Genomic DNA, 25,034 nt, shown 5'->3' with positions numbered 1-25,034 from the left:
ACCAAAAGGGGCCAGTCTGTAACTTTCTGAATATGGTAGCCTAAAGGTCAGAGCTGAGAGGTCAGAGGGTCTTACAGTGAGTCCAGGTCAGAGTCCAGAAAGGGCGTAGCTCCAAATGGGTCGATATTGGCCAGCAGCATCTTACTGATGATGGAGCTACCAGCTATAGAGGCTGCCAGACCAGCACGCAAACCTGTACAGAGAAACAGTGATGTTCTTAGAGACTGCTATGTGTGTGTGTGTGTGTGTGAGGCTTGGGGCTGGGGCATTTTAAAATATCCACGGGATGGTTTTTCAATACCATCAATACCGTTGAAACCATTTCTTTGAAATATTAGATTTTTATTTGAATATTTGTAACTACTTTTTAAATAAATACCTGCAGTCAACTTGTGTGCAATACGTTAGGCGATAAAGAAGATTGCATTCCTCATTTCACGTCACATTATTTTTCATTATGAAGCTTACCAGTAGTCCCCGGGCACAGGGTGTTTGTTTACAAGCACACAACAACGAGAGACCGGAGCCTTGTGAGTCACTCACTGTTGTACAGCACTCACCAGGTGATCTAGTTACAGTATGTTTGCCAGCTAGATATCTATTCAACTATTAAGTTAAAGCTGCAATATGTAACTTTCTGGGTGACCCGACCAAATTCACATAGAAATGTGAGTTATAGATCTGTAATTCTCATTGAAAGCAAGTCTAAGAAGCGGTAGATCTGTTCTAGCTGCGCTATTTCTAAGCTTCCCGTTTTATTTTTTTTTATTTTTTTGCGTCTTTGACTCTCGGTTTAGCACCCCAGCTTCAAACAGCTGAAAATACAATATTTTTGTTTTTTGAAAATATATTTCACAGTGATTTAGATTGTACAATGATTCTCTACACTACACATTGATTGTTTTGTCACATAAACAGAAATTAGGCGAATTATTTGAATTTTAGCAATCAGGAAATTACGATTTCTACTTTCCAAAATGTATTAAGTGCTCTGCAGTTGTGCATTTGGTTTGCTCATTTAGTAGCGAGCTATCTAAATCCAGCTTCGCTTGGTAACAGCAGAGAATCCCCTCCTAGATCAAGCTTGCTGTCTAATATTTGTTTTGTAAGAAGCATTCTTGAGTTACTTGTATAAATTTATGAGCTGGGATGTCAGTCCCGTAAATACTTTTGGTCAGAGATTGTATAAAATGTTTGCAATGCGCTCGTTTGCATTTAGTTGGAATTCTCTATGGGATTTTACATGTAGTACGTATTTGTTAGCATTGCTACTAATCTTTGAATTATAGAGGCTGAAAATAGCGCCCATTGCGATCAGTGCCAGTATTACCGAATATCGCTATGAAGGTATGGCAATCTGTGTGCGTGTGTGTATGTGTGTGTGTGTACATGTATCAGGGCAGATGTGTGTGTGCATACGCGTGAGCATGAACCATAGAAGAAGAAGTGTGAATGTGAAGTGCGTATGTGAAGTGTGTATGTGAAATGTGTATGTGTGTATGTGAAATGTGCATGTATGTGTGTATGGCGCCCATGAGTGCATATACCGTAGGATGTACCAGGGCAGATGATACGTGTGTTGAGTACAGGCAGGTTCTCCTTGCTGGTGGTGAAGGGTGTGATGGAGAATGAGCCACATGATTGGCTGCTGCGACTCACACACCTTTCAGGAGGGGAACAAGGACTCTTAGCCACTAGAGAGAGAGAGAGAGCGCGAGAGCGAGAGAGAGAGAGAGAGAGAGAGAGAGAGAGAGAGAGAGAGAGAGAGAGAGAGAGAGAGAGAGAGAGAGAGAGAGAGAGAGAGAGAGAGAGAGAGAGAGAGAGAGAGAGAGAGAGAGAAGGGAAGTGTTAGTACAGAGATACACTATCTATTCTAGTATGTACTAAAGATCACTATCTATTCTAGTATGTACTAAAAATCTAGGGGCGAGTCGATAGAACAAGGGGATTACACCAGAGAGTATACAATCCCTACTGCTCTGAGGCAGGAAGAAGATTCCTTGTGAACAGGAAGAGCCCCTGTCCCACAGACAATGGCACATCATACAGGACACGGACACACACACTTAGGGACAAACAAACACACTGTGTTTGTAAATACTACACTGTGCTATGTAAATACTACACTGTGCTATGTAAATACTACACTGTGCTATGTAAATTCTTCCCTGTGCTATGTAAATACTACATTGTGCTATGTAAATACTACACTGTGCTATGTAAATACTTCCCTGTGCTGTGCAAATACTACACGGTGCTATGTAAATACTACACTGTGCTATGTAAATACTTCCCTGTGCTATGTAACTACAACACTGTGCTATGTAAATACTACACCGTGCTATGTAAATACTTCCCTGTGCTATGCAACTACTACACTGTGCTATGTAAATACTACGCAATGCTATGTAAATACTACACTGTGCTATGTAAATACTACACTGTCCTCTGTAAATACTACAATGTGCTCTGTAAATACTACACAGTGCTATTTAAATACTACAAAGCGATATGCAAATACTACACTGTGTTATGTAAATACCATGTAGAGATATTGGGCCTCTCTTGAAATACCTAATCCAGCTATCTACTAACTGCACTGTAAATAACAAACTAAACGGACACGGACGCAAACACTTAGGGACAAACACACACTCTGTGCTTGTAAATACTACACTGTGCTATGCAAATACTTCCCTGTGCTATGTAAATACTACACTGTGCTATGTAAATACTACACAGTGCTATTTAAATACTACACTGTGCTATGCAAAGAGATATTCAGCCACTCTTGAAATACCTAATCCAGCTATCCATTGACTACACTGTAAATAACAAACTAAACCCAGTATAATTTAATCAGGAGAAATAAAGTTCATGTTTTCCATTTTTTATTCTTCACAAACCCTTTAATCTATTTAGAGCAGGGAACATCATGTGTGGGCTTGTCAGACAGAGCCCACGTTCCCTATGACAGGGTGTAGTTAGTTGGGGACATGTTCCCTGTGACAGGGTGTAGTTAGTTGAGGACATGTTCCTTGTGACAGGGTGTAGTTAGTTGGGGACATGTTCCTTGTGACAGGGTGTAGTTAGTTGGGGACATGTTCCTTGTGACAGGGTGTAGTTAGTTGGGGACATGTTCCTTGTGACAGGGTGTAGTTAGTTGGGGACATGTTCCCTGTGACAGGGTGTAGTTAGTTGAGGACATGTTCCCTGTGACAGGGTGTAGTTAGTTAAGGACATGTTCCCTGTGACAGGGTGTAGTTAGTTGAGGACATGTTCCCTGTGACAGGGTGTAGTTAGTTGGGGACATGTTCCTTGTGACAGGGTGTAGTTAGTTGATGACATGTTCCCTATGACAGGGTGTAGTTAGTTGGGGACATGTTCCCTGTGACAGGGTGTAGTTAGTTGATGACATGTTCCTTGTGACAGGGTGTAGTTAGTTGGGGACATGTTCCTTGTGACAGGGTGTAGTTAGTTGGGGACATGTTCCTTGTGACAGGGTGTAGTTAGTTGGGGACATGTTCCCTGTGACAGGGTGTAGTTAGTTGAGGACATGTTCCCTGTGACAGGGTGTAGTTAGTTGGGGACATGTTCCTTGTGACAGGGTGTAGTTAGTTGGGGACATGTTCCCTGTGACAGGGTGTAGTTAGTTGAGGACATGTTCCCTGTGACAGGGTGTAGTTAGTTGAGGACATGTTCCCTGTGACAGGGTGTAGTTAGTTGAGGACATGTTCCCTGTGACAGGGTGTAGTTAGTTGGGGACATGTTCCTTGTGACAGGGTGTAGTTAGTTGGGGACATGTTCCCTGTGACAGGGTGTAGTTAGTTGACGATCCACTAGGTGGTGTTGTTATTAAAATCCTATGTGTTTTCCTGTAGGATACAACTACCTCTTCTGAGTTCAAAATGGGCTCCTAGCACCTACTCCCTAGCACCTACTCCCTAACCCCTACACCCTAGCCCCTATTCTCTAGCCCCTACTCTCTAGCCCCTATACCCTAGCCCCTATTCTCTAGCCCCTACTATCTAGCCCCTACTCCCTAGCCCCTATACCCTAGCCCCTTTTCTCTAGCCCCTATTTTCTAGCCCCTACACCCTAGCCCCTATACCCTAGCCCCTATTCTCTAGCCCCTATTCTCTAGCCCCTACTCTCTAGCCCCTATACCCTAGCCCCTATTCTCTAGCCCCTACTCTCTAGCCCTTATACCCTAGCCCCAATTCTCTAGCCCCTACTCCCTAACCCCTACACCATAGCCCCTACTCTCTAGCCCCTATTCTCTAGCCCCTATACCCTAGCCCCTATTCTCTAGCCCCTACACCCTAGCCCATATTCTCTACCTCCTATTCTCTAGCCCCTATTCTCTAGCCCTTACACCCTAGCCCCTATACCCTAGCCCCTATACCCTAGCCCCTATTCTCTAGCCCCTATTCTCTAGGCCCTATTCTCTAGCCCCTATTCTCTAGCCCCTATTCTCTTGCCCCTACACCCTAGCCCCTATACCCTAGCCCCTATTCTCTAGCCCCTACACCCTAGCCCCTATACCCTAGCCCCTATTCTCTAGACCCTACTCCCTAGCCCCTATACCCTAGCCCCTATTCTCTAGACCCTACTCTCTAGCCCCTATACCCTAGCCCCAATTCTCTAGCCCCTACTCCCTAACCCCTACACCCTAGCCCCTACTCTCTAGCCCCTACTCTCTAGCCCCTATACCATAGCCCCTATTCTCTAGCCCCTACTCCCTAACCCCTACACCCTAGCCCCTATTCTCTAGCCCCTACTCTCTAGCCCCTATTCTCTAGCCCCTATACCCTAGCCCCTATTCTCTAGCCCCTATTCTCTAGCCCCTATTCTCTAGCCCCTATACCCTAGCCCCTATACCCTAGCCCCTATTCTCTAGCCCCTATTCTCTAGCCCCTACACCCTAGCCCCTATACCCTAGCCCCTATTCTCTAGACCCTACTCTCTAGCCCCTATACCCTAGCCCCTATTCTCTAGACCCTACTCTCTAGCCCCTATACCCTAGCCCCAATTCTCTAGCCCCTACTCCCTAACCCCTACACCCTAGCCCCTACTCTCTAGCCCCTACTCTCTAGCCCCTATACCATAGCCCCTATTCTCTAGCCCCTATTCTCTAGCCCCTACTCCCTAACCCCTACACCCTAGCCCCTATTCTCTAGCCCCTACTCTCTAGCCCCTATTCTCTAGCCCCTATACCCTAGCCCCTATTCTCTAGCCCCTATTCTCTAGCCCCTATTCTCTAGACCCTACTCTCTAGCCCCTATACCCTAGCCCCTACTCTCTAGCCCCTATTCTCTAGCCCCTATACCCTAGCCCCTATTCTCTAGACCCTACTCTCTAGCCCCTATACCCTAGCCCCTATTCTCTAGCCCCTACTCCCTACACACTGGGCACAGACGTCATTCAACATCTAGTTTTGATTTAATTTTCATTGTGAACTAATGTCAATTTAATGTGAAATCAACAAAACATTTCACCAGGTCATTGGATTTATGTTCAAAGTTGGGTGAAAAAAATATGAAATTCAATCACGTTGATGACTTTTTGCAAATCGAATCAGTTTTCCATGTTGATTCAACGTCATCACAATGAATGTTTTTGTTGAAAGAACACGGAAACAACGTTGATTCAGTCACTCCTCTAGATCTTAACAGGATTGGATAGATGGAAGCAAGAGACAGACAGAGAGAAAAGGAGACAGACAGACAGACAGACAGACAGACAGACAGACAGACAGACAGACAGACAGACAGACAGACAGACAGACAGACAGACAGACAGACAGACAGACAGACAGACAGACAGACAGACAGACAGACAGACAGACAGACAGACAGACAGAGCTAGAGAGGCAGGTGACTCACATGGCAGGGTCTCTAGTTCCTTGGTGTCCTCGTCCTTTTCACTGTCCCTGTTGTCCTCCTCTCCCTCCTTCCTGAACTCTAACGTGGACGGCAGCTCCTGCTCCTCCGTGCTGGCATTCTGCTCATCCACCACTAGGGAGAGAGAGGGGGCAGGGAGAGGAGAAGAGTGAGGAGGGGAAGGGGATGAGGAGAAACGAGAGAAGAAGGGGAAGAGGGAGAGAAGGAGAGAGAGAAGGAGGGGGAGAGGGTGAGGGGAGAGGGAGAGAAGGGTCTGAAATTTCACATTACATCTTCATATTACGTGACAAAGTGATTACCAAGTCTTTTTGTAGTTGAACTATCTGGAGTCCCATTGTATTCTCTCTGAAACAGGCATGAAAGACTCGCCAAAGGCTCTATTATAGTGTATGTCTGATCCGTTTTGTCATAATGTATTTCTACGTACCTCTCTCTACCTGTTGCATGATCTGTTATGTTCTATATCTACGTACCTCTCTCCGCCTGTTCCATGATCTGTATCTACGTACCTCTCTCCGCCTGTTCCATGATCTGTTATGTTCTATATCTACGTACCTCTCTCTGCCTGTTGCATAATCTCTCGTACAGCCTTCTTCAGGCTGTTTGCCCGTAGCATCAACTCTTCTTTAGCTCTGAACATCTTGTGTGGCGAACCTCCTCCGTTCTCTCCTCCCTTCTCACTGTCCTCCGCTTCCAGTTTCTCCTTCAGCTCGCTCAACGACTCCTCGCTCACCTCCTCCTCTTCTTCCTCCTCCTCCTCGACGATGGGGGGAGTGGAAAGGCGAGGAGGTGGGGGGAATGACTGGGTGTCTGTGTTGAGGGTCTGAAGGAGCAAATCTAACTTCTCATTCAGGATGGCACACTGGTGGGGGAGAGGAGTTAAGTTAGAGTGTGTGTGTGTGTATGTGTATGTATGTGTGTGTGTGTATATGTGTATATGTGTATATGTGTATGTGTGTGTGTGTGTGTGTATGTGTATATATGTATGTGTGTGTGTGTGTGTCTGTGTGTGTGTGTGTGTGCGCGTGTGTGTGTGTTGTACTTACTTTGAGAGACATGGTGTCACACTCCTCTGTATTCTCAGTGCTTCTCTCATAGGACTTCCCCACTTTGGCAACAAAGTCCTTTACTGTCTCACACAGGATCCTAGAAGGGGAGAGAGAAAAGAGAGAGAGAGAGAGATGAGGGTAAGAGAGAGAGAGATGAGGGTGAGAGAGAGAGAGAGAGAGAGAGAGAGAGAGAGAGAGAGAGATATGAGGGAGAAAGAGAGAGAGAGAGAGAGAGAAGCTCTCACACAGACATTCCAACAGAGACATTAATGGCATTAACCTGGCGCACACAAAAAACACATGATGCACAGTTTTACTCACGACACAGAAAGGACACTCCTGTCCAACTCCCGGCTAGAGCAGTGCCAACCAGCTATTAGTGGCCAGGGCTCCATGTAAAACGCTCTGGAGGTCCCCTGACCTCTTTGGTACTGCGAAACTGTAGAGCCACCTCCATCTAAAACCCACCATACTCTCCGCCCCACATACCTCCTGCCACTGATGTGCCTTCACTCCTGTTAGCCTTCTAACGTTCCTCACCTTATAAATGCAGAGGTTGTAGAGGGCTTTACCTCCCACCCCCTCAAACTCCCCCAGGCTCGGAGTGTTAAAATCGAAGAAGTCCTCCAGACCACCTTGCCAGTCCCCAGTCTCTGCCGGCACCTGCAGTGGCAGAAACATTGGTGGCACCTCCCCCTTTGGCCCCTCAAACACCCCCCTTATTGGCTCAGACAGTGCCTCCTGGACCTCCCCCAGGAATCTCTCCTGCAGACTAAGAGATGTTAGTCATGTTGTTGTGCCAGGACTTCCAGGGTTTTCCACCCCTCCTCCCCCTGCAGCCGCAGGTCACCCAGCCTTTGTAAACCCGCTGCCATCAGTAGCTTCTGCAGGGTGGCCGACTGAACCAATCTCAAAGGGATGGCTGTGTTGTGGAAGATTGGCTCCTCCCACACCCACAGCCCAGGCTCCACACCCCCTTCTCGTGTGGGCCTTAGCAGCTGCCAGGCCTTCAGAGAGAAAATCAGAGAGACCTGCTGTACTCAGCCTCTCCAGCCTCATGAGGAACAGCTGCCGGTCCAACCCTAATCCAACAGCTCTCCTCAGCAGCACGCATGCTGGTGTCCAATACCATCAGGTCCTGTCCTCCTTCGTGACTGGACATATACAACACTGACGCCCTCAGCCAGTGATGGCCCGACCAGAAAAAATCCACCAGCTTACTTTGACGATCTGAGAGCAGGGGTTGATAGCCAGTTTATGCAACAAGGAAGATGCCGACCATGTTACTGATTATCAGCACCCTCCCTCTATATGACACTTGGGACAGGAGCCACCTCCACATGGCCAGTCATGACACCACTGCTTGTGACAGCCCCTCCTAGTTCTTCCTGACCCACCTCTTCGAGCCCAGGTACACCCCCAAAATGTTAAGCCCTTCACAACCCCACTCCAGCACACTCCCTGCAGTCTCCTGCGTAGCAGGCCCAAAAAAGGCTCAATGGCTAGTGTATATAACTGCCCCGATAGAGGGCATCCTTGTCTAATGCCCCATCTCACCCACTGGCCTACTGAGCCCCCCTCCCACCTTGACCATACATGATGCCCCAGCATACAACATCTTCACACAGGCCAAAAACCTTTCCCAAACATCACATTAAACAGATACTTATGGTCCACTCTATAAAAAGCCTTCATTTGATCTAGAGAGACCAGTCCCAAGTTCACATTAGAACCTTTCGACAATTCCAACATGTTCCTGGTTAAGAACAAGTTGTCTGCGATTGAGCATCTCAGTACACAATATATCTGGTTCTTGTGTACTATAGAGTCCAGATCGGCAACTCATCGCCAACTCTCCTACCCTGACACACTCACGCAATACGCAAAAGAAGTCCATTCCAATTATTCACAGAATCGTTTATAAAACTCCACTGGGCTACGGGCTCTGCCAGTTCATGGGACAACGGGGGAATGTCCATTTCATCCCTCTGTGAAAGAGAGAGCTTAGGGAGTTCTTTAAACAAAACCTGAGCACACACAGGATTACACAATTCTGCCCTATGCAACTCAGTATAAAACTCCACAGTCCGCTCCCGCATCCCCCACCACAGAGGTCACCCGCCCATCAGACAGCCATAGACAATGCATACCCTTGGCTTCACCGCTCTGTCTTTCCAAACCAAAGAAGAAGGAGCTGGGAGCATCCATCTCCTTCAGCATGGAGAACCTAGCTCTTACAAGTGCTCCCTTTGCTGTAACCTGGAAAAAACTGGCAAGGTCCCTACGTAATTAAGCTAAATTAGGCCTACATTACCATGCCCCACCAGCTCTACCTTCACTTCACTGATACTACACTCAAGTTCCCCCAATACTCTCCTAGCATCTGAGGATGAGATACTGTTGACAGAAAAGCCACATTTTTACTTTTCCCACATCCTACCATTGCCCCAGAGACTCATACTTTCTTTGCTGCCCCCACCTTTCCCAAAAGTCTGGAAACCTGAGTAAAAAGTGGTATCTTGTAAGCTTTACATTAAACTTCCAATAGGATGCCTGCAGAGGCCCCTATGAAATATCCATGGTTATGTGGTGATCCGAAAAACCCACCAGGAAAATGATAGCGCCCAACAGCCTATCTGATTCCTGGACATGTAAAACCGATCAAGTCGGGCTGCACTCACCCTAGCCCCAAAGACCTTCACCAATGTATAATGTCTTGTGATGTCTAGTTATCCAAACATCCACTAGGTCAAACTGATTATTGACATCCCTTAACTTCACTAGGGTAGGGGGCACTATTTTCACCTCCGGATGAAAAACGTGCCCAAAGTAAACTGCCTGCTACTCAGGCCCAGAAGCTAGGATATGCATATAATGTATTTGGATAGATAATACTCTAAAGTTTCAAAAACTGTTAAAATAATGTCTGTGAGTATAACAGAACTGATTTGGCAGGCGAAAACCTGAGAAAAATCCATCCAGGAAGTGGGATTTTTTTATGTTTGTAGTTTTCTATTGAATGCCATTACAGTATTAGGACTCAAATTGCACTTCCCATGGCTTCCACTAGATGTCAACCGTCTTTAGAAATTGTTTCAGGCTTGTATTCTGAAAAATGAGGAAGTAAGAGCAGTCAATGAGTGGACCCTACAGTATCCCAGAGCTTTTTCATGCGCACGACCGAGAGCGCGCCATTCTTGTTTACCTTTTATATTGACGATGTTATTGTCCGGTTGAAATATTATCGATTATTTAGGCTAAAAACAACCTGAGGATTGATTATAAACATCGTTTGACATGTTTCTACAAACTTTACGGATACTATTTGGATTTTTCGTCTGCCTGTTGTGACTGCGTTTGAGCCTGTGGATTACTGAACAAAATGCGCGAACAAAACTGAGGTTTTTGGATATAAAGAGGGACTTTATCGAACAAAACAAACATTTATTGAGTAAATGGGAGTCTTGTGAGTGCAACCATATGAAGATCATCAAAGGTAAGTGATTCATTTTATCGCTATTTCTGACTTGTGTAACTCCTCTACTTGGCTGGTAACTGTTTGTAATGATTTGTCTGCTGGGCGCTGTTCTCAGATAATCGCATAGTATTCTTTCGCCGTAAAGCCTTTTTGAAATCTGACACCGTGGTTGTATTAACAAGAAGTTAATCTTTAAACCGATGTATAACACTTGTATGTTTTATGAATTTTTATAATGAATATTTCTGCAATTTCACTGGATGTTGGCCAGGTGGGACGCTAGTGTCCCACGTATCCTAGTGAGGTTAACACCACCACTGAGCCTGAATGAGGCTCCTCCCCATTCTGTCTTTCGTCAAATCCATCGTACAGTTCCAGTCCCCGCCGACTACCAGCGTCTCCTCAGGCGCTACCTGTGATAGTTCCTGTCTAAGACACCCAAACAGACGCCCCCTCTCTCTCCCTGTGTTAATTTCTCTAGGATAGGGGGCAGCATTTTCACGTTTGGATGAAAAGCGTGCCCAGAGTAAACTGCCTCCTACTCAGTCACAGATGGTAATATATGCATATTATTAGTATTGGATAGAACACACTCTGAAGTTTCTAAAACTGTTTGAATCATGTCTGTGACTATAACAGAACTTATTTGGCAGGCAAAACCCCGAGGACAAACCATTCAGATTTTTTTGAGGTCACTGTCTTTTCAATTGGGAATACAGATTTCTAAGGGACCTTGCTGCAGTTCCTATCGCTTCCACTGGATGTCAACATTCTTTAGAAATTGGTTGACGTTTTTCCTTTGAGAAATGAAGAAGTAGCCATGTTCAGAATGAGGCTCCAGTGTGGTGTCCTGTTTGTTAGAGTAGCGTGACCAGAAAGCATGCTACACATTGTTTTCCTCCAGAATTGAACACAGATCATCCCGTCTTCAATTTTATCGATTATTTACGTAAAAAAATACCTAAAGTTGTATTACAAAAGCAGTTTGAAAAGTTTGGACAAAGCTTACAGGTAACTTTTGAGATATTTTGTAGTCACGTTGTGCAAGTTGGAACCAGTGTTTTTCTGGATCGAACACGCCAAATAAATTGATATTTTGGGTATATATCGACGGAATCGAACAAAAGGACCATTTGTGATGTTTATGGGACATATTGGAGTGCCAACAGAAGAAGCTCGTCAAAGGTAAGGCATGAATTATATCTTTATTTCTGCGTTTTGTGTCGCGCCGGGAGGGTTGAAATATGATGGTCTGTGATTGTTAGCTGGGTGCTATCCTCAGATAATAGCATTGTTTGCTTTCGCCGTAAATAATTTTTGAAATCTGACACGTTGGCTGGATTCACAAGAAATGTAGCTTTAATTTGGTATATTGAATGTGTGATTTCATGAAAGTTACATTTTTATAGTAATTTATTTGAATTTGGCGCTCTGCATTTTCACTGGATGTTGGCCAGGTGGGACGCTACCGTCCCACATATCCCAGAGAGGTTAAGCACCTACACATGTATAAGGACAAAACCCCTGTAGTTAATTTCTGCTTTTACTACAAGCACCTCTGTTGAGGAGCACATTTTTACAGCCAGACCCGATGCAAAAATGACTGCCACCCCTGCACTAACATTTGTCCCATGGCTCAGCACACCTGCCCCTTTCCACCAGAGCCCCCAATCTACTTCATTCACCACATCACTATGCGTCTCCTGCAGAAACAACACGTGTACTTGTTTTGATTTTACATATTCACCCAACAGACTCCTCTTTCCTTCATCTCTGGTGCCATTTATATTGAGCGAGCCTACCCGAAGAGTCTCCATAAGAAGTGGGAGAAAAGCCTGCAAAGAAAGAGACCAACAGCAAAGCTCAAAAAGCCACAGTGCCAGAAAAAAACTATTAATCTAAACAGAATCTGAAGGTATACCCTTACGCACTGTTGTGACCCACTTCCTCAACCTAAAACGTTTCCTGGGTGAGGGGTTATCATGCACCTCATTTTTCATAGCGTGTTCTACTGATTTTACAAACTTTCCCGGATCACAGAAAAAAGCTTAAAGATTAACCTTTTTCCCTTAGTCTCATTCAGGAACCTTGACAGTTCCCTCATTGTGTCCCCTCTGCCCGACTGGCTGTCAGCTCTGGACCAATTGAGGAGAAGTCTGAAAAGAAAGCCTCTTCATCATCCTCTTCCTCACACTCATCGTCCTCCTACTCATCTCCATCTCCCATCCTGACCACCTGCCTTTTCTCTCTAGTCGGGGCCTCCCCCCAGCACCAGGCAAAGGTTCCTTAGTACCTTTGACCACACCAGCTTCTCTCCTCCCACCTCCTTTCTTCTCCCCCTTTTTCCTCTTCCGCTTGGACACCCTCCTCCACCACCCCTGGTCGCTTGCCCTTCCCACTATACTCTCTTCATCTACTAGCATAACCTGAATAGACCCAGCCTCATCTACACCACCATCCATAACGTGACTATACCCAGCCTCATCTACACCCCCATCCATAACATGACTAGACCCAGTCTCATCTACATCCCATCCATAGCATGACTAGGCCCAACCTCTGCTGCTTGCATCTCATGGCCCCCTGCACGTTGACCTCTATTTCCCCCACCGGCCCTTGTACCCTCACCTTGTCTACGGCCTTTATGTGGGCACGCAAAGCTCTTATCCCCCAAATACCCACACTCAAAGCACCGTAGACTATCTGTGTTGGCAAACCCAGCATAGAGCCACTCCCCTTGCCTCACTTTAAAATGCACATGTAACTGTTGCTCATTGTTAATCAGAAACATGAACACTTGCTTCCGGAAAGAAACAACACCTGCCTGAAAACCTGCCGACAGTACATGAAAACCGCTCGCAAACTTACCAAACCAACTCAGCTCTTTTTGAATTTGATCATCCGTAAAACTTCTTTGGGATAGGGGGCAGTATTTTGACGTCTGGATAAAAAGCGTGCCCAAAGTAAACTGCCTGCTACTCAGGCCCAGAAGCTAGGATATGCATATTGGTAGATTTGGATAGAAAACACTCTAACGTTTCTACAACTGTTAAAATAATGTCTGTGAGTATAACAGAACTGAAATGGCAGGCGAGACCCCGAGGACAAACCATCCCAAAAAAAGAAGTTTTCATTCTACCACTGATTTCAATGGCTGGCACTTTTATAATAGGGCGAAATCGTGCCCGATTGTATTTCCTAGGGCTTCCACTAGATGTCAACCGTCTTTAGAAAGAGTTTCAGGCTGGTTTTTGGAAAAATTGCCAGAAATTATAGTTTTTCTAGGTGGCTCCCAAGCTCGTGAATGAGAGCATGTTCTTTGGCATTTTTCTCCGTTAAAGACAATAACGATTCTCCGTCTTAAATTTTATAGTTTATTTGCGTTTTAGGGTACCTAAGGGTTGATTATAAACGTTGATTGACTTGTTTGGATAAGTTTATTGGTAACGTTTGGGATTCATTTTGTATGCATTTTGAAGGATGGAAAACAAGTGGATTATTGACTGAAGTGCGCCAGCTAAACTGAGTTTTTCTGGATATAAAGAAAGAGTTTATCGAACAAAAGGACCATTTGTAATGTAACTCGGACCTTTTGGAGTACCAACAGAAGAAGATCTTCAAAGGTAAGGCATATAATATAGCGCTATTTCTGACTTTCGTGTTGCAACTCCCTGGTTGAAAAGGATTTGTTCTGCATTTGTGTGCTGGGCGCTGTCCTCAGATAATCGCATGGTTTGCTTTCGCCCTAAAGCCTTTTTGAAATCTGACACAGGGGCTGGATTAACAACAAGTGAAGCTTTATTTTGATGTATTGCACTTGTGATTTCATGAAAGTTTAATATTTATAGTAATTTAATTTGAATTTGGCGCTCTGCAATTTCACCGGATGTTGGCCAGGTGGGACTGTAGCGTCCCACTGATCCGCAAAAAGTTAAGGCAGATTCGCAACTAACACTCCAGTCGAAGGAGTCGAAAGAGGAGAAAATGGCACCAACACATCCCTTACGAATATTCCATTAGCAATCAGCCTACCCACCAAATTTACCCTTTTCATGAACACAACCACAGCTTTGTTCATTCTGGATGCAGAATGTACAAATTCAGCTCCTACCTGTACGCCGACCGTGAGCAGAACCTCCTCCACCTTAACTCCATCCTCAGGAACACACCTGAATCCATGCCGTAACGGCAGCGTCTCCTCCGCACTAGGCTGGGAAGCCATAGCGTACACCACACAGTTCAATCCCCTGGAAACCAATACTATGTCCTCTTCCTCCCTAACTTTGAAAAAAGCCAGTGGGTATCGCTGGTGTGTTAACTCTCCACCATAGAAAATACAAATTGAAAGAAAAGACCAAGAAAATAATCAAGAAAATAAGTAAGGACAGAGCCCCTCATACGGCCTTTCAACAACAAAACACTCCCAGCATGCCCTAGAGAGAGCCATTTAGCAGCCATTTAGCAGTGTTGAGGTGAGAGACTCACTTAGCAGAGGAGATGACCACAGAGCTTTGTTCAGCGTTGAGGATCTTGGTGAGATTGGCAGCTACCGAGTCTTCATAGGCTGAGATCTGGAACTGAGGACACGTAGAAAGAGGATAAGTCATAATGACCATAAAACTAAGCACGGTCAGAGGAAAACTGTTAACATTATAAATCACCCCAAAATCTTAACGTGGCATCCAGAAACTACCTTCAACTTCCTTCAAACTGCACACGGAGACATAAAAATGATATCCCATCTGACTTTGGGTAAGTAGAAAAAGGGCTTTGTTGCCAAAATGTCGCACTATCCTCAAAAATGTTTCAGATGAGCGTGTACCTGGTCGTGGTCAGTGTCGTCGGGCGTGACAGGCCCGCTGTGTTTGGAAAGGATCTTAATTTCGTAGGTCATGATGCTCCAGCGGTCCAACATTTTGGTGCTGGCCCGCTCCAGTTTCTCCAGGATCTGGGGCAGCTGCGTGTCATCATCACACGACGGGCCCCAGCCCAGCACCCGCGCCAGGTCATTCCCAGTACCCAGGGGTAGAACTCCCAGCTGGCACTGGAGACAGACAGAGAGGGGTACGGGGAAAGAGAGAAAGAGAGATAAAGGGTAAGTGAGTGGGGGGACTGGGAGGGGGGCTCTGTGTGTGTGAGGCAAGAAGGGTGGGGATAACTGTGTGTGTATTTATGTGTGTGTGTGTATGTATGTGTGTGTGTATTTATGTGTGTGTATTTATGTGTGTGTGTCTGTGTATTTATGTGTGTGTGTATTTACTTACATGTGTGCGTGTATTTATGTGTGTGCGTGTATTTATGTGTGTGTATTTATGTGTGTGTGTGTGTGTGTATTTATGTGTGTGTGTATTTACGTGTGTGCGTGTATTTATGTGTGTGCGTGTATTTACATGTGTGCGTGTATTTATGTGTGTGTGTGTATTTATGTGTGTGTATTTATGTGTGTGTGTGTATTTATGTGTGTGTATTTATTTATGTGTGTGTGTGTGTGTGTGTATTTATGTGTGTGTGTATTTACGTGTGTGCGTGTATTTATGTGTGTGCGTGTATTTATGTGTGTATGTGTGTATTGATGTGTGTGTGTGTGTGTATTTACGTGTTTGCGTGTATTTATGTGTTTAGAAGCCTTATACATTTGCACACACAGTACATAGATTTTTCTATTGTGTTATTGACTGTACGTTGTTTATGTGTAACTCTGTGGTGTTGTTGTTTATGTCGCACTGCTTTGCTTTTTCTTGGCCAGGTCGCATATATAAATGAGAACTTATTCTCAACTGGCCTTGCTGGTTAAATAATGGTGAAATAAAATTGTAAAAAATCTGTGTATATTTATGTGTGTGAGTGTATTAATGTGTGTGCGTGTATTTATGTGTGTGCATGTATTTATGTGTGCGCATGTATTTATGTGTGTGTGTGTGTGTGTGTGTGTGTGTGTGTGTGTGTGTGTGTGTGTGTGTGTGTGTGTATTTAAGTAAAATCGAATTAAATCTAATTTTATTTGTCACATGCGCCAAATACAGCGAAATGCTTACTTATGAGCCGCTAACCAACAATGCAGTCGAAAAAAAATATGAATAAGAAATAAAAGTAACAAGTAATTTAAAGAGCAGCAGTAAAATAACAATAGCGAGAATATATACAGGAGGGTAGCGATACAGAGTCAATGTGCAGGGGCACTGGTTAGTTGAGGTAATATGTACATGTAGGAAGAGTTATTAAAGTGACTATGTATAGATGATAACAACAGAGAGTAGCAGCGGTGTAAAATAGGGCGGGGAGGCAGCGGAAATAGTATGGGTAGCCATTTGAATAGGTGTTCAGGAGTCTTATGGCTTTGGGGTAGAAGCTGTTTAGAAGCCTCTTGGACCTAGACTTGGCACTTTGGTCCCGCTTGCCGTGCGGTAGAAGAGAGAACAGTCTATGACTAGGGTGGCTGGAGTCTTTGACAATTTTTAGGGCCTTCCTCTGACATCGCCTGATGTAGAGGTCCTGGATGGCAGGAAGCTTGGCCCCACTGTAGTGCCTTGCGGTCGGAGGCTGAGCAGTTGCCATACCAGGCAGTGATGCAACCAGACAGGATGGTGCAGCTGTAGAACCTTTTGAGGATCTGAGGACCCATGCCAAATCTTTTCAGTGTCCTGAGTGGGAATAGGTTTTGTCGTGCCCTGTTCATGACTGTATTGGTGTACTTGGACCATGTTAGTTTGTTGGTGATGTGGACACTAAGAAACTTGATGCTCTCAACCTGCTCCACTGCAGCCCTGTCGATAGAATGGGGGCGTGCTCGTGTTCCTGTAGTCCACAATCATCTCCTTTGTCTTGATCACGTTGAGGGAGAGGTTGTTGTCCTGGCAATACACGGCCAGGTCTCTGACCTCCTCCCTATAGGCTGTCTCATCGTGATCAGGCCTACCACTGTTGTGTCATCAGCAAACATAATGATGGTGTTGGAGTCGTGCCTGGCCATGCAGTCATGAATGAACAGGGAGTACAGGAGGGAACTGAGCACGCACCCCTGAGGGGCCCCTGTGTTGAGGATTAGCGTGACGGATGTGTTGCTACTTACCCTTACCACCTGGGGGCGGCCCGTCAGGAAGTCCAGGATCCAGTTGCAGAGGGAGGTGTTTAGTCCCAGGGTCCTTAGCTGATTGATGATCTTTGAGGGCACTATGGTGTTGAATGCTGAGCTGTAGTCAATGAATAGCATTCTCACATAGGTTTTCCTTTTGTCCAGGTGGGAAAGGGCAGTGTGGAGCGTAATAGAGATTGCATCACCTGTGGATTTCTGCCTCCTCTTCATGCAAATCATGAGGACCTGGGCCTGTTCCCGGGAAAGCAGTGTATCCTTCGCGTTGCGCTCATCAGACTCGTTAAAGCGAAAAAAGGATTCTGCAAGTCCATGGTGAGTAATCGCAGTCCTGATATCCAGAAGTTATTTTCGGTCATAAGAGACGGTAGCGCCAACATTATGTACAAAATAAGTAAAAAAATAAGTTACAAACAACGCAAATAAACAAACAAAAAAACTAAATTGGTTGGGGACATGTAAACGTCTGCCTTCTTCTCCAGCGCCATTTTATGTGTGTGTGTGTGTATTTATGTGTGTGTGTGTGTGTATTTATGTGTGTGTGTGTGTGTGTGTGTGTGTGTGTGTGTGTGTGTGTGTGTGTGTGTGTGTGTGTGTGTGTGCATTTGGGGGGGGCAGTGGGTACATGTATATGTACACAATAATATGGTTATTGTGAATACTTAGGTGAATGTGAAAGTTTGATTAAAACGTGTACAAGAAGAACGATTTCCCTAATTAGCCTGTTTACATGGACACATCTGAAATCAGGCTACTTGATGGCACTCTGATAAATACAGAAAATCTCCAATCAAAATAATTATTCTACCAGAGACCCTGATATTTTTGGGAATCCTATTTGATTCTGAGTTTGTATTTCTAAGATGCATACTTTCAGTTTTTCAAAACACACTTCACTCACCCATAACAGGGAGGCTTGTGTTGTTGGTGCTGGCATATGTGTAACAGTATAGCTTCCGTCCCTCTCCTCGCCCCTACCTGGGCTCGAACCAGGGACCCTCTGCACACATCAACAACAGCCACCCTCGAAGCATCGTTACCCATCGCTCCACAAAAGCAAACAACTACTTCAAGGTCTCAGAGCGAGTGACGTCACCGATTGAAACGCTATTAGCGCGCACCATCGCAAACTAGCTAGCCATTTCACATCGGTTACACTCACCCCTCAACCAGTGATCCGGGTCAACAGCATCAATGTACCAGGTCAGCTTCCGTCCCTCTCCTCGCCCCTACCTGGGCTCGAACCAGGGACCCTCTGCACACATCAACAACTGACATCCACGAAGCATCGTTACCCGAAGCATCGTTAGCCGCGGCCCTTGCAGAGCAAGGTGAACAACGACTTCAAAGGTCTCAGAGCGAGTGATGTCACCGATTTAAACGCTTTTAGCGCGCACCACCGCTAACTAGCTAGCCATTTCACATCGGTTACCTATGCACAGATCAAATACACCCCTGGAACTCTGATTAAGATGTTTACATGTCCTAATCATTCTACAGATTGCTCAGAAAACCAGGTGCTTTAATCAGGCATATGCTTACTTCGATTATGACCTGACGCCGATTTAAGAAAAGCAGAGAAAAGTGTTCACATGACTAATGCCATACTCTGCCTTCTGCCGTAACCAGTTTAATATCAAATAATCAGTGTGCATGTACAGATATAGGTTCTTAATTTGATCATTCTTTGGTTGCTGAAAATGTTCCTGCACTGCATGAAATGCAATTGAGCTTTGTGATTTACATAAATTCACTGAAAACTCGTACTAACATGCGGTTATATTAAGATTATATTATATTAATATTACACTTTTCACATAGCCCACTTTTGGCTAGCTAATAGCCATAACCACTGATAAAGCAACATTATAGACTAAACGTTCAAATCCTGTTGCTGCAGCATTATTTTTCTGTGACAATACTGGTCAAATTAAGATCCTACATCTGTAAACATACTCAGTGTGTGTATATTGTGTCTCACCTGTTTGTGGAGGTTGAGTTTGTCTATCTCAGAGAGGACCCAGCCTACACTCCCATCCCCTCCGCACACCAGGATCCGGAAGTTATCGAACTTCTGGAAGAGACGCAGCCTGGAACACACAGAGGAATGGTCATAGTGTCACAGTAAAGCTTTCTTTCCATGTTCTGTCCCAATTAGAACACCAACCAGGGACCCTCTGCACTCAACACTAGTCACCCACCAAACAGCCTTCTAACTAACCGCACTACCAATACCATGGTCTGGTTTGAGCCACAGACACGGTCTACTTCTTGGTCTCAGGAAAGTTTCATTCACAAGCACAATGAATGCTACTAGTGCACAGCTAACCAGCTAGCGATGTCACATGGTTTCCATTAGCAGGAGCAAACCAAGCTGACTCACCCTAGATGTGGTCCTCCGTTGACCAAGTCAAACACCTGAGCAGGGTTGAGGAGCTGCTTGAAACGTCGGAGGAATTTAACCCCTTGGTTGTCTCCGCTCTTGGAATTGACAAAGACCAGCAGAGGACTGGCGCAGGACGGGGGACAGGTGGCCTTCCAGAAGCCTGAACACAAATACACAAAATAACAGTTATTACATGAATGAATGAATGAATTAATTCATGCATGGATTAGTGAATGAATGAATGAATGGATGGATGGATCTGTGCTCAAATATTAACAGTACTAGCCCATTATAGTACGAATTATTATTTTTTAAATTGCAACCCTATTATAGTTCAAAACGATCTGATAACTGGAACTATTGTATATAGAAAAAGACAGGTCATCAGAATCGGTTAAATGTAGAACTGTTCATCTCTAGCACATGTATCACTTCATTTATCACCATCACTGTCGAAACCAAAGAAAAGATGTGTTAACAATGCCAGTATCTAGACTCTGATTCCTGTCAAAGTGACTAATGGGAAGAGATGTGAGAAGATGGACAGGTCAATCAATCAATCAAGTTTATTTTATATAGCCCTTTGTACATCAGCTAATATCTCGAAGTGCTGTACAGAAACCCAGCCTAAAACCCCAAACAGCAAGCAATGCAGGTGTAGAAGCACGGTGGCTAGGAAAAACTCCCTAGAAAGGCCAAAACCTAGGAAGAAACCTAGAGAGGAACCAGGCTATGAGGGGTGGCCAGTCCTCTTCTGAAAAGAAGAGACAGATTCTGCTATCTTCTGTCTGCTAGCTGGGAATGTCCGTTAACTAATGTATCATAACGCCCACACACTGCTACATCATTAAAGCATTAAAGTGTGTGTTTAGGCATCGTCATACTGAGTCAGGTCGGGCACATGTATGTGGCATGTGCAGTATTAGCACACATTCTAAGCGGGAACACACAGCAGAATACAAGCCTTTACAGGATGCATCATACAGCAGAATACAAACCTTTACAGGATGCATCATACAGCAGAATACAAGCCTTCATAGGATGCATCATACAGCAGAATACAAGCCTTTACAGGATGCATCATACAGCAGAATACAAGCCTTTACAGGATGCATCATACAGCAGAATACAAGCCTTTACAGGATGCATCATACTGCAGAATACAAGCCTTTACAGGATGCATCATACAGCAGAATACAAGCCTTTACAGGATGCATCATACAGCAGAATACAAGCCTTTACAGGATGCATCACACAGCAGAATACAAGCCTTTACAGGATGCATCATACAGCAGAATACAAGCCTTCATAGGATGCATCATACAGCAGAATACAAGCCTTTACAGGATGCATCATACAGCAGAATACAAGTCTTTACAGGATGCATCACACAGCAGAATACAAGCCTTCATAGGATGCATCATACAGCAGAATACAAGCCTTTACAGGATGCATCATACAGCAGAATACAAGCCTTTACAGGATGCATCACACAGCAGAATACAAGCCTTCACAGGATGCATCATACAGCAGAATACAAGCCTTCATAGGATGCATCATACAGCAGAATACAAGCCTTCATAGGATGCATCATACAGCAGAATACAAGCCTTCATAGGATGCATCATACAGCAGAATACAAGCCTTTACAGGATGCATCACACAGCAGAATACAAGCCTTCATAGGATGCATCATACAGCAGAATACAAGCCTTCATAGGATGCATCATACAGCAGAATACAAGCCTTCATAGGATGCATCATACAGCAGAATACAAGCCTTCATAGGATGCATCATACAGCAGAATACAAGCCTTTACAGGATGCATCACACAGCAGAATACAAGCCTTCATAGGATGCATCATACAGCAGAATGCAAGCCTTCATAGGATGCATCATACAGCAGAATACAAGCCTTCATAGGATGCATCATACAGCAGAATACAAGCCTTCATAGGATGCATCATACAGCAGAATACAAGCCTTTACAGGATGCATCATACAGCAGAATACAAGCCTTTACAGGATGCATCATACAGCAGAATACAAGTCTTTACAGGATGCATCACACAGCAGAATACAAGCCTTCATAGGATGCATCATACAGCAGAATACAAGCCTTTACAGGATGCATCATACAGCAGAATACAAGCCTTTACAGGATGCATCACACAGCAGAATACAAGCCTTCACAGGATGCATCATACAGCAGAATACAAGCCTTCATAGGATGCATCATACAGCAGAATACAAGCCTTCATAGGATGCATCATACAGCAGAATACAAGCCTTCATAGGATGCATCATACAGCAGAATACAAGCCTTTACAGGATGCATCACACAGCAGAATACAAGCCTTCATAGGATGCATCATACAGCAGAATACAAGCCTTCATAAGATGCATCATACAGCAGAATACAAGCCTTCATAGGATACATCATACAGCAGAATACAAGCCTTCATAGGATGCATCACACAGCAGAATACAAGCCTTTACAGGATGCATCACACAGCAGAATACAAGCCTTTACAGGATGCATCACACAGCAGAATACAAGCCTTCATAGGATGCATCATACAGCAGAATACAAGCCTTTACAGGATGCATCATACAGCAGAATACAAGCCTTTACAGGATGCATCACACAGCAGAATACAAGCCTTTACAGGATGCATCACACAGCAGAATACAAGCCTTTACAGGATGCATCACACAGCAGAATACAAGCCTTTACAGGATGCATCACACAGCAGAATACAAGCCTTCATAGGATGCATCATACAGCAGAATACAAGTCTTTACAGGATGCATCACACAGCAGAATACAAGCCTTTACAGGATGCATCATACAGCAGAATACAAGCCTTTACAGGATGCATCATACAGCAGAATACAAGCCTTCATAGGATGCATCATACAGCAGAATACAAGCCTTTACAGGATGCATCACACAGCAGAATACAAGCCTTTACAGGATGCATCATACAGCAGAATACAAGCCTTCATAGGATGCATCATACAGCAGAATACAAGCCTTTACAGGATGCATCATACAGCAGAATACAAGCCTTTACAGGATGCATGATACAGCAGAATACAAGCCTTTACAGGATGCATCATACTGCAGAATACAAGCCTTCATAGGATGCATCATACAGCAGAATACAAGCCTTTACAGGATGCATCATACAGCACATTTATACGCCTGTACATTATGTCAACATCACTCTGTGTGAAAAGGCTCTAAGTTTGTGTGGGTGTGTGTGAGAGAGAGAGAGAGAGACAGAGAGAGAGAAAGTGTGTGTGTGTCTGTGTCTAGGTCTGTGTGTGTGTGTGTGTGTGTGTGTGTGTGTGTGTGTGTGTGTGTGTGTGTGTGTGTGTGTGTGTGTGTGTGTGTGTGTGTGTGTGTGTGTGTGTGTGTGTGTGTGTGTGCGCAGGGAAGGGATGGTGACATTCCCCTGGGGCCCTGTCCTCCACACTCTCATTGTCTCGTTCTTCTCTCCCTCTTTTTTATGTCATTCTTTTCTCCTCCATAACTCGTTGCCTCTCTCTTCTCTCTTTATCCCCCCTGTCTTCCTCTCTCTCTCTATATCCCCATGTCTCTCTCGCTCTCTCTATCCCCCCTGTCTCTCTCTCTCTCTCTCTCTCTATCCCCCTGTCTGTCTCTCTCTCTCGCTCTCTCTATCCCCCCTGTCTTTCTCTCTCTCTCTATCCCTCCTCCCTTTAATCCCCCTCTCCATCCTCCACATCTCGTTGCCTCTCTTCTCTCTCTATCCCCCTCTCTCTCTCTCTCTCTCTATATCTCTCTCTCTCGCGCTCTCTATCCCCCTGTCTCTCCCTCTCTCTCGCTCTCTCTCTCTCTCTCTCTCGCTCTCTCTATCCCCCTGTCTTTCTCTCTCTCTCCTCTCTCTATCCCTCCTCCCTTTAATCCCCCTCTCCATCCACATCTCGTTGTCTTTCTCTTCTCTCTCTATCCCCTATGTCTCTCTCTCTATCTCTATCTCTCCGTCTCCGTCTCTCTCTCTCTCTCGCTCTCTCACCTTCTCTTTCTCTGATCTTGTCAGCAGCGGAGCAGAGATGGGAGAGATGGAGAGGGGGAAGTGGAGGGGGAAAGAGATGGGAAAGAGGGAAGAGGAGATGAAAGTCACGACGTTCCAGCACGTGCCACAGTCAGCCAGCTGCCAATTAGATTAGAGCTCTCTCAAGCCTGTACTGGGTAAGGGGCAATACTAGCACGTGAAGAGGGGAGGGGCGGATGGATAGGGGGGCTTGAGAGAATGGAAGAGAGTGAGATAAATATATTTAGAAGACAGAGGAGAGGAAAAGATGGAGAGGGAGACACATGGGGAGAGAAGGGATGGAGACATGGGGAGAGAAGGGAGGGAGACATGGAGAGAGAAGGGAGGGAGACATGGGAAGAGAAGGGAGGGAGACATGGGGAGAGAAGGGAGGGAGATATGGGGAGAGAAGGGAGGGAGACATGGGGAGAGAAGGGAGGGAGACATGGCAAGAGAAGGGAGGGAAACATGGGGAGAGAAGGGAGGGAGACATGGGGAGAGAAGGGAGGGATACATGGGAAGAGTAGGGAGGGAGACATGGGGAGAGAAGGGAGGGAGACATGGGGAGAGAAGGGAGGGAGACATGGGGAGATAAGGGAGGGAGACATGGTGAGATATGGAGAGATAGAGGGGAGGGAACAGAGAGAGAGTGGGGGGAGTAGAGGGAGGAGTACTGTTTTCCTAGCTCAAACTCCTCTCAAAACACCATGATTGTGTAATAAAGCCATGGAAAGTAGTGCATCTAACCTGAAATCTGGTGCCTGGATGGTGTTGGAATGTAAACCCAATGTAAGTAATTCACAGAAAGTGTTTTAAAACAGAATAGAGGTACTCTGAAAACACCCAAAGTGGTTCTTCAATATGAGCATTGTTGTTTTTAAGGGTGGTGTGAAAACCCTTTGTGGGGATTATGTACATGTAAAAGGCCGCATCAGAAGAGTATCTCATAGCTTCAATGGTTAAAAGATGCAAATGGTTTACAGCCTAGATATTGATTGATAATACGTTTCTGTGGATTTGTTTTTGTTTGAATTCCACCCACAAAATGTATTCACTTTATTTAGAA

General features: G+C 45.0%; 1 protein-coding gene across 1 annotated transcript in view; it reads right to left on the bottom strand.

Annotated features, from left to right (window-relative positions):
* The window catches only part of LOC120057998 (diacylglycerol kinase eta-like), a 66,339-nt gene that overhangs the window by 27,237 nt on the left and 14,068 nt on the right, over nt 1-25,034 (bottom strand). Inside the window, 8 exon segments of the mRNA XM_039006483.1 lie at nt 76-193; nt 1,560-1,694; nt 5,886-5,945; nt 6,970-7,049; nt 14,916-15,007; nt 15,253-15,474; nt 19,502-19,610; nt 19,904-20,066. Of these exon segments, the coding sequence (XP_038862411.1) occupies nt 76-193; nt 1,560-1,694; nt 5,886-5,945; nt 6,970-7,049; nt 14,916-15,007; nt 15,253-15,474; nt 19,502-19,610; nt 19,904-20,066 (979 nt within the window).

Source organism: Salvelinus namaycush, chromosome 13, assembly GCF_016432855.1.
Source record: "Salvelinus namaycush isolate Seneca chromosome 13, SaNama_1.0, whole genome shotgun sequence".
NCBI lineage: Eukaryota > Metazoa > Chordata > Actinopteri > Salmoniformes > Salmonidae > Salvelinus > Salvelinus namaycush.
Note: the sequence above shows the minus strand (reverse complement) of the source record. Positions and strands in the feature narration are given on the sequence as shown.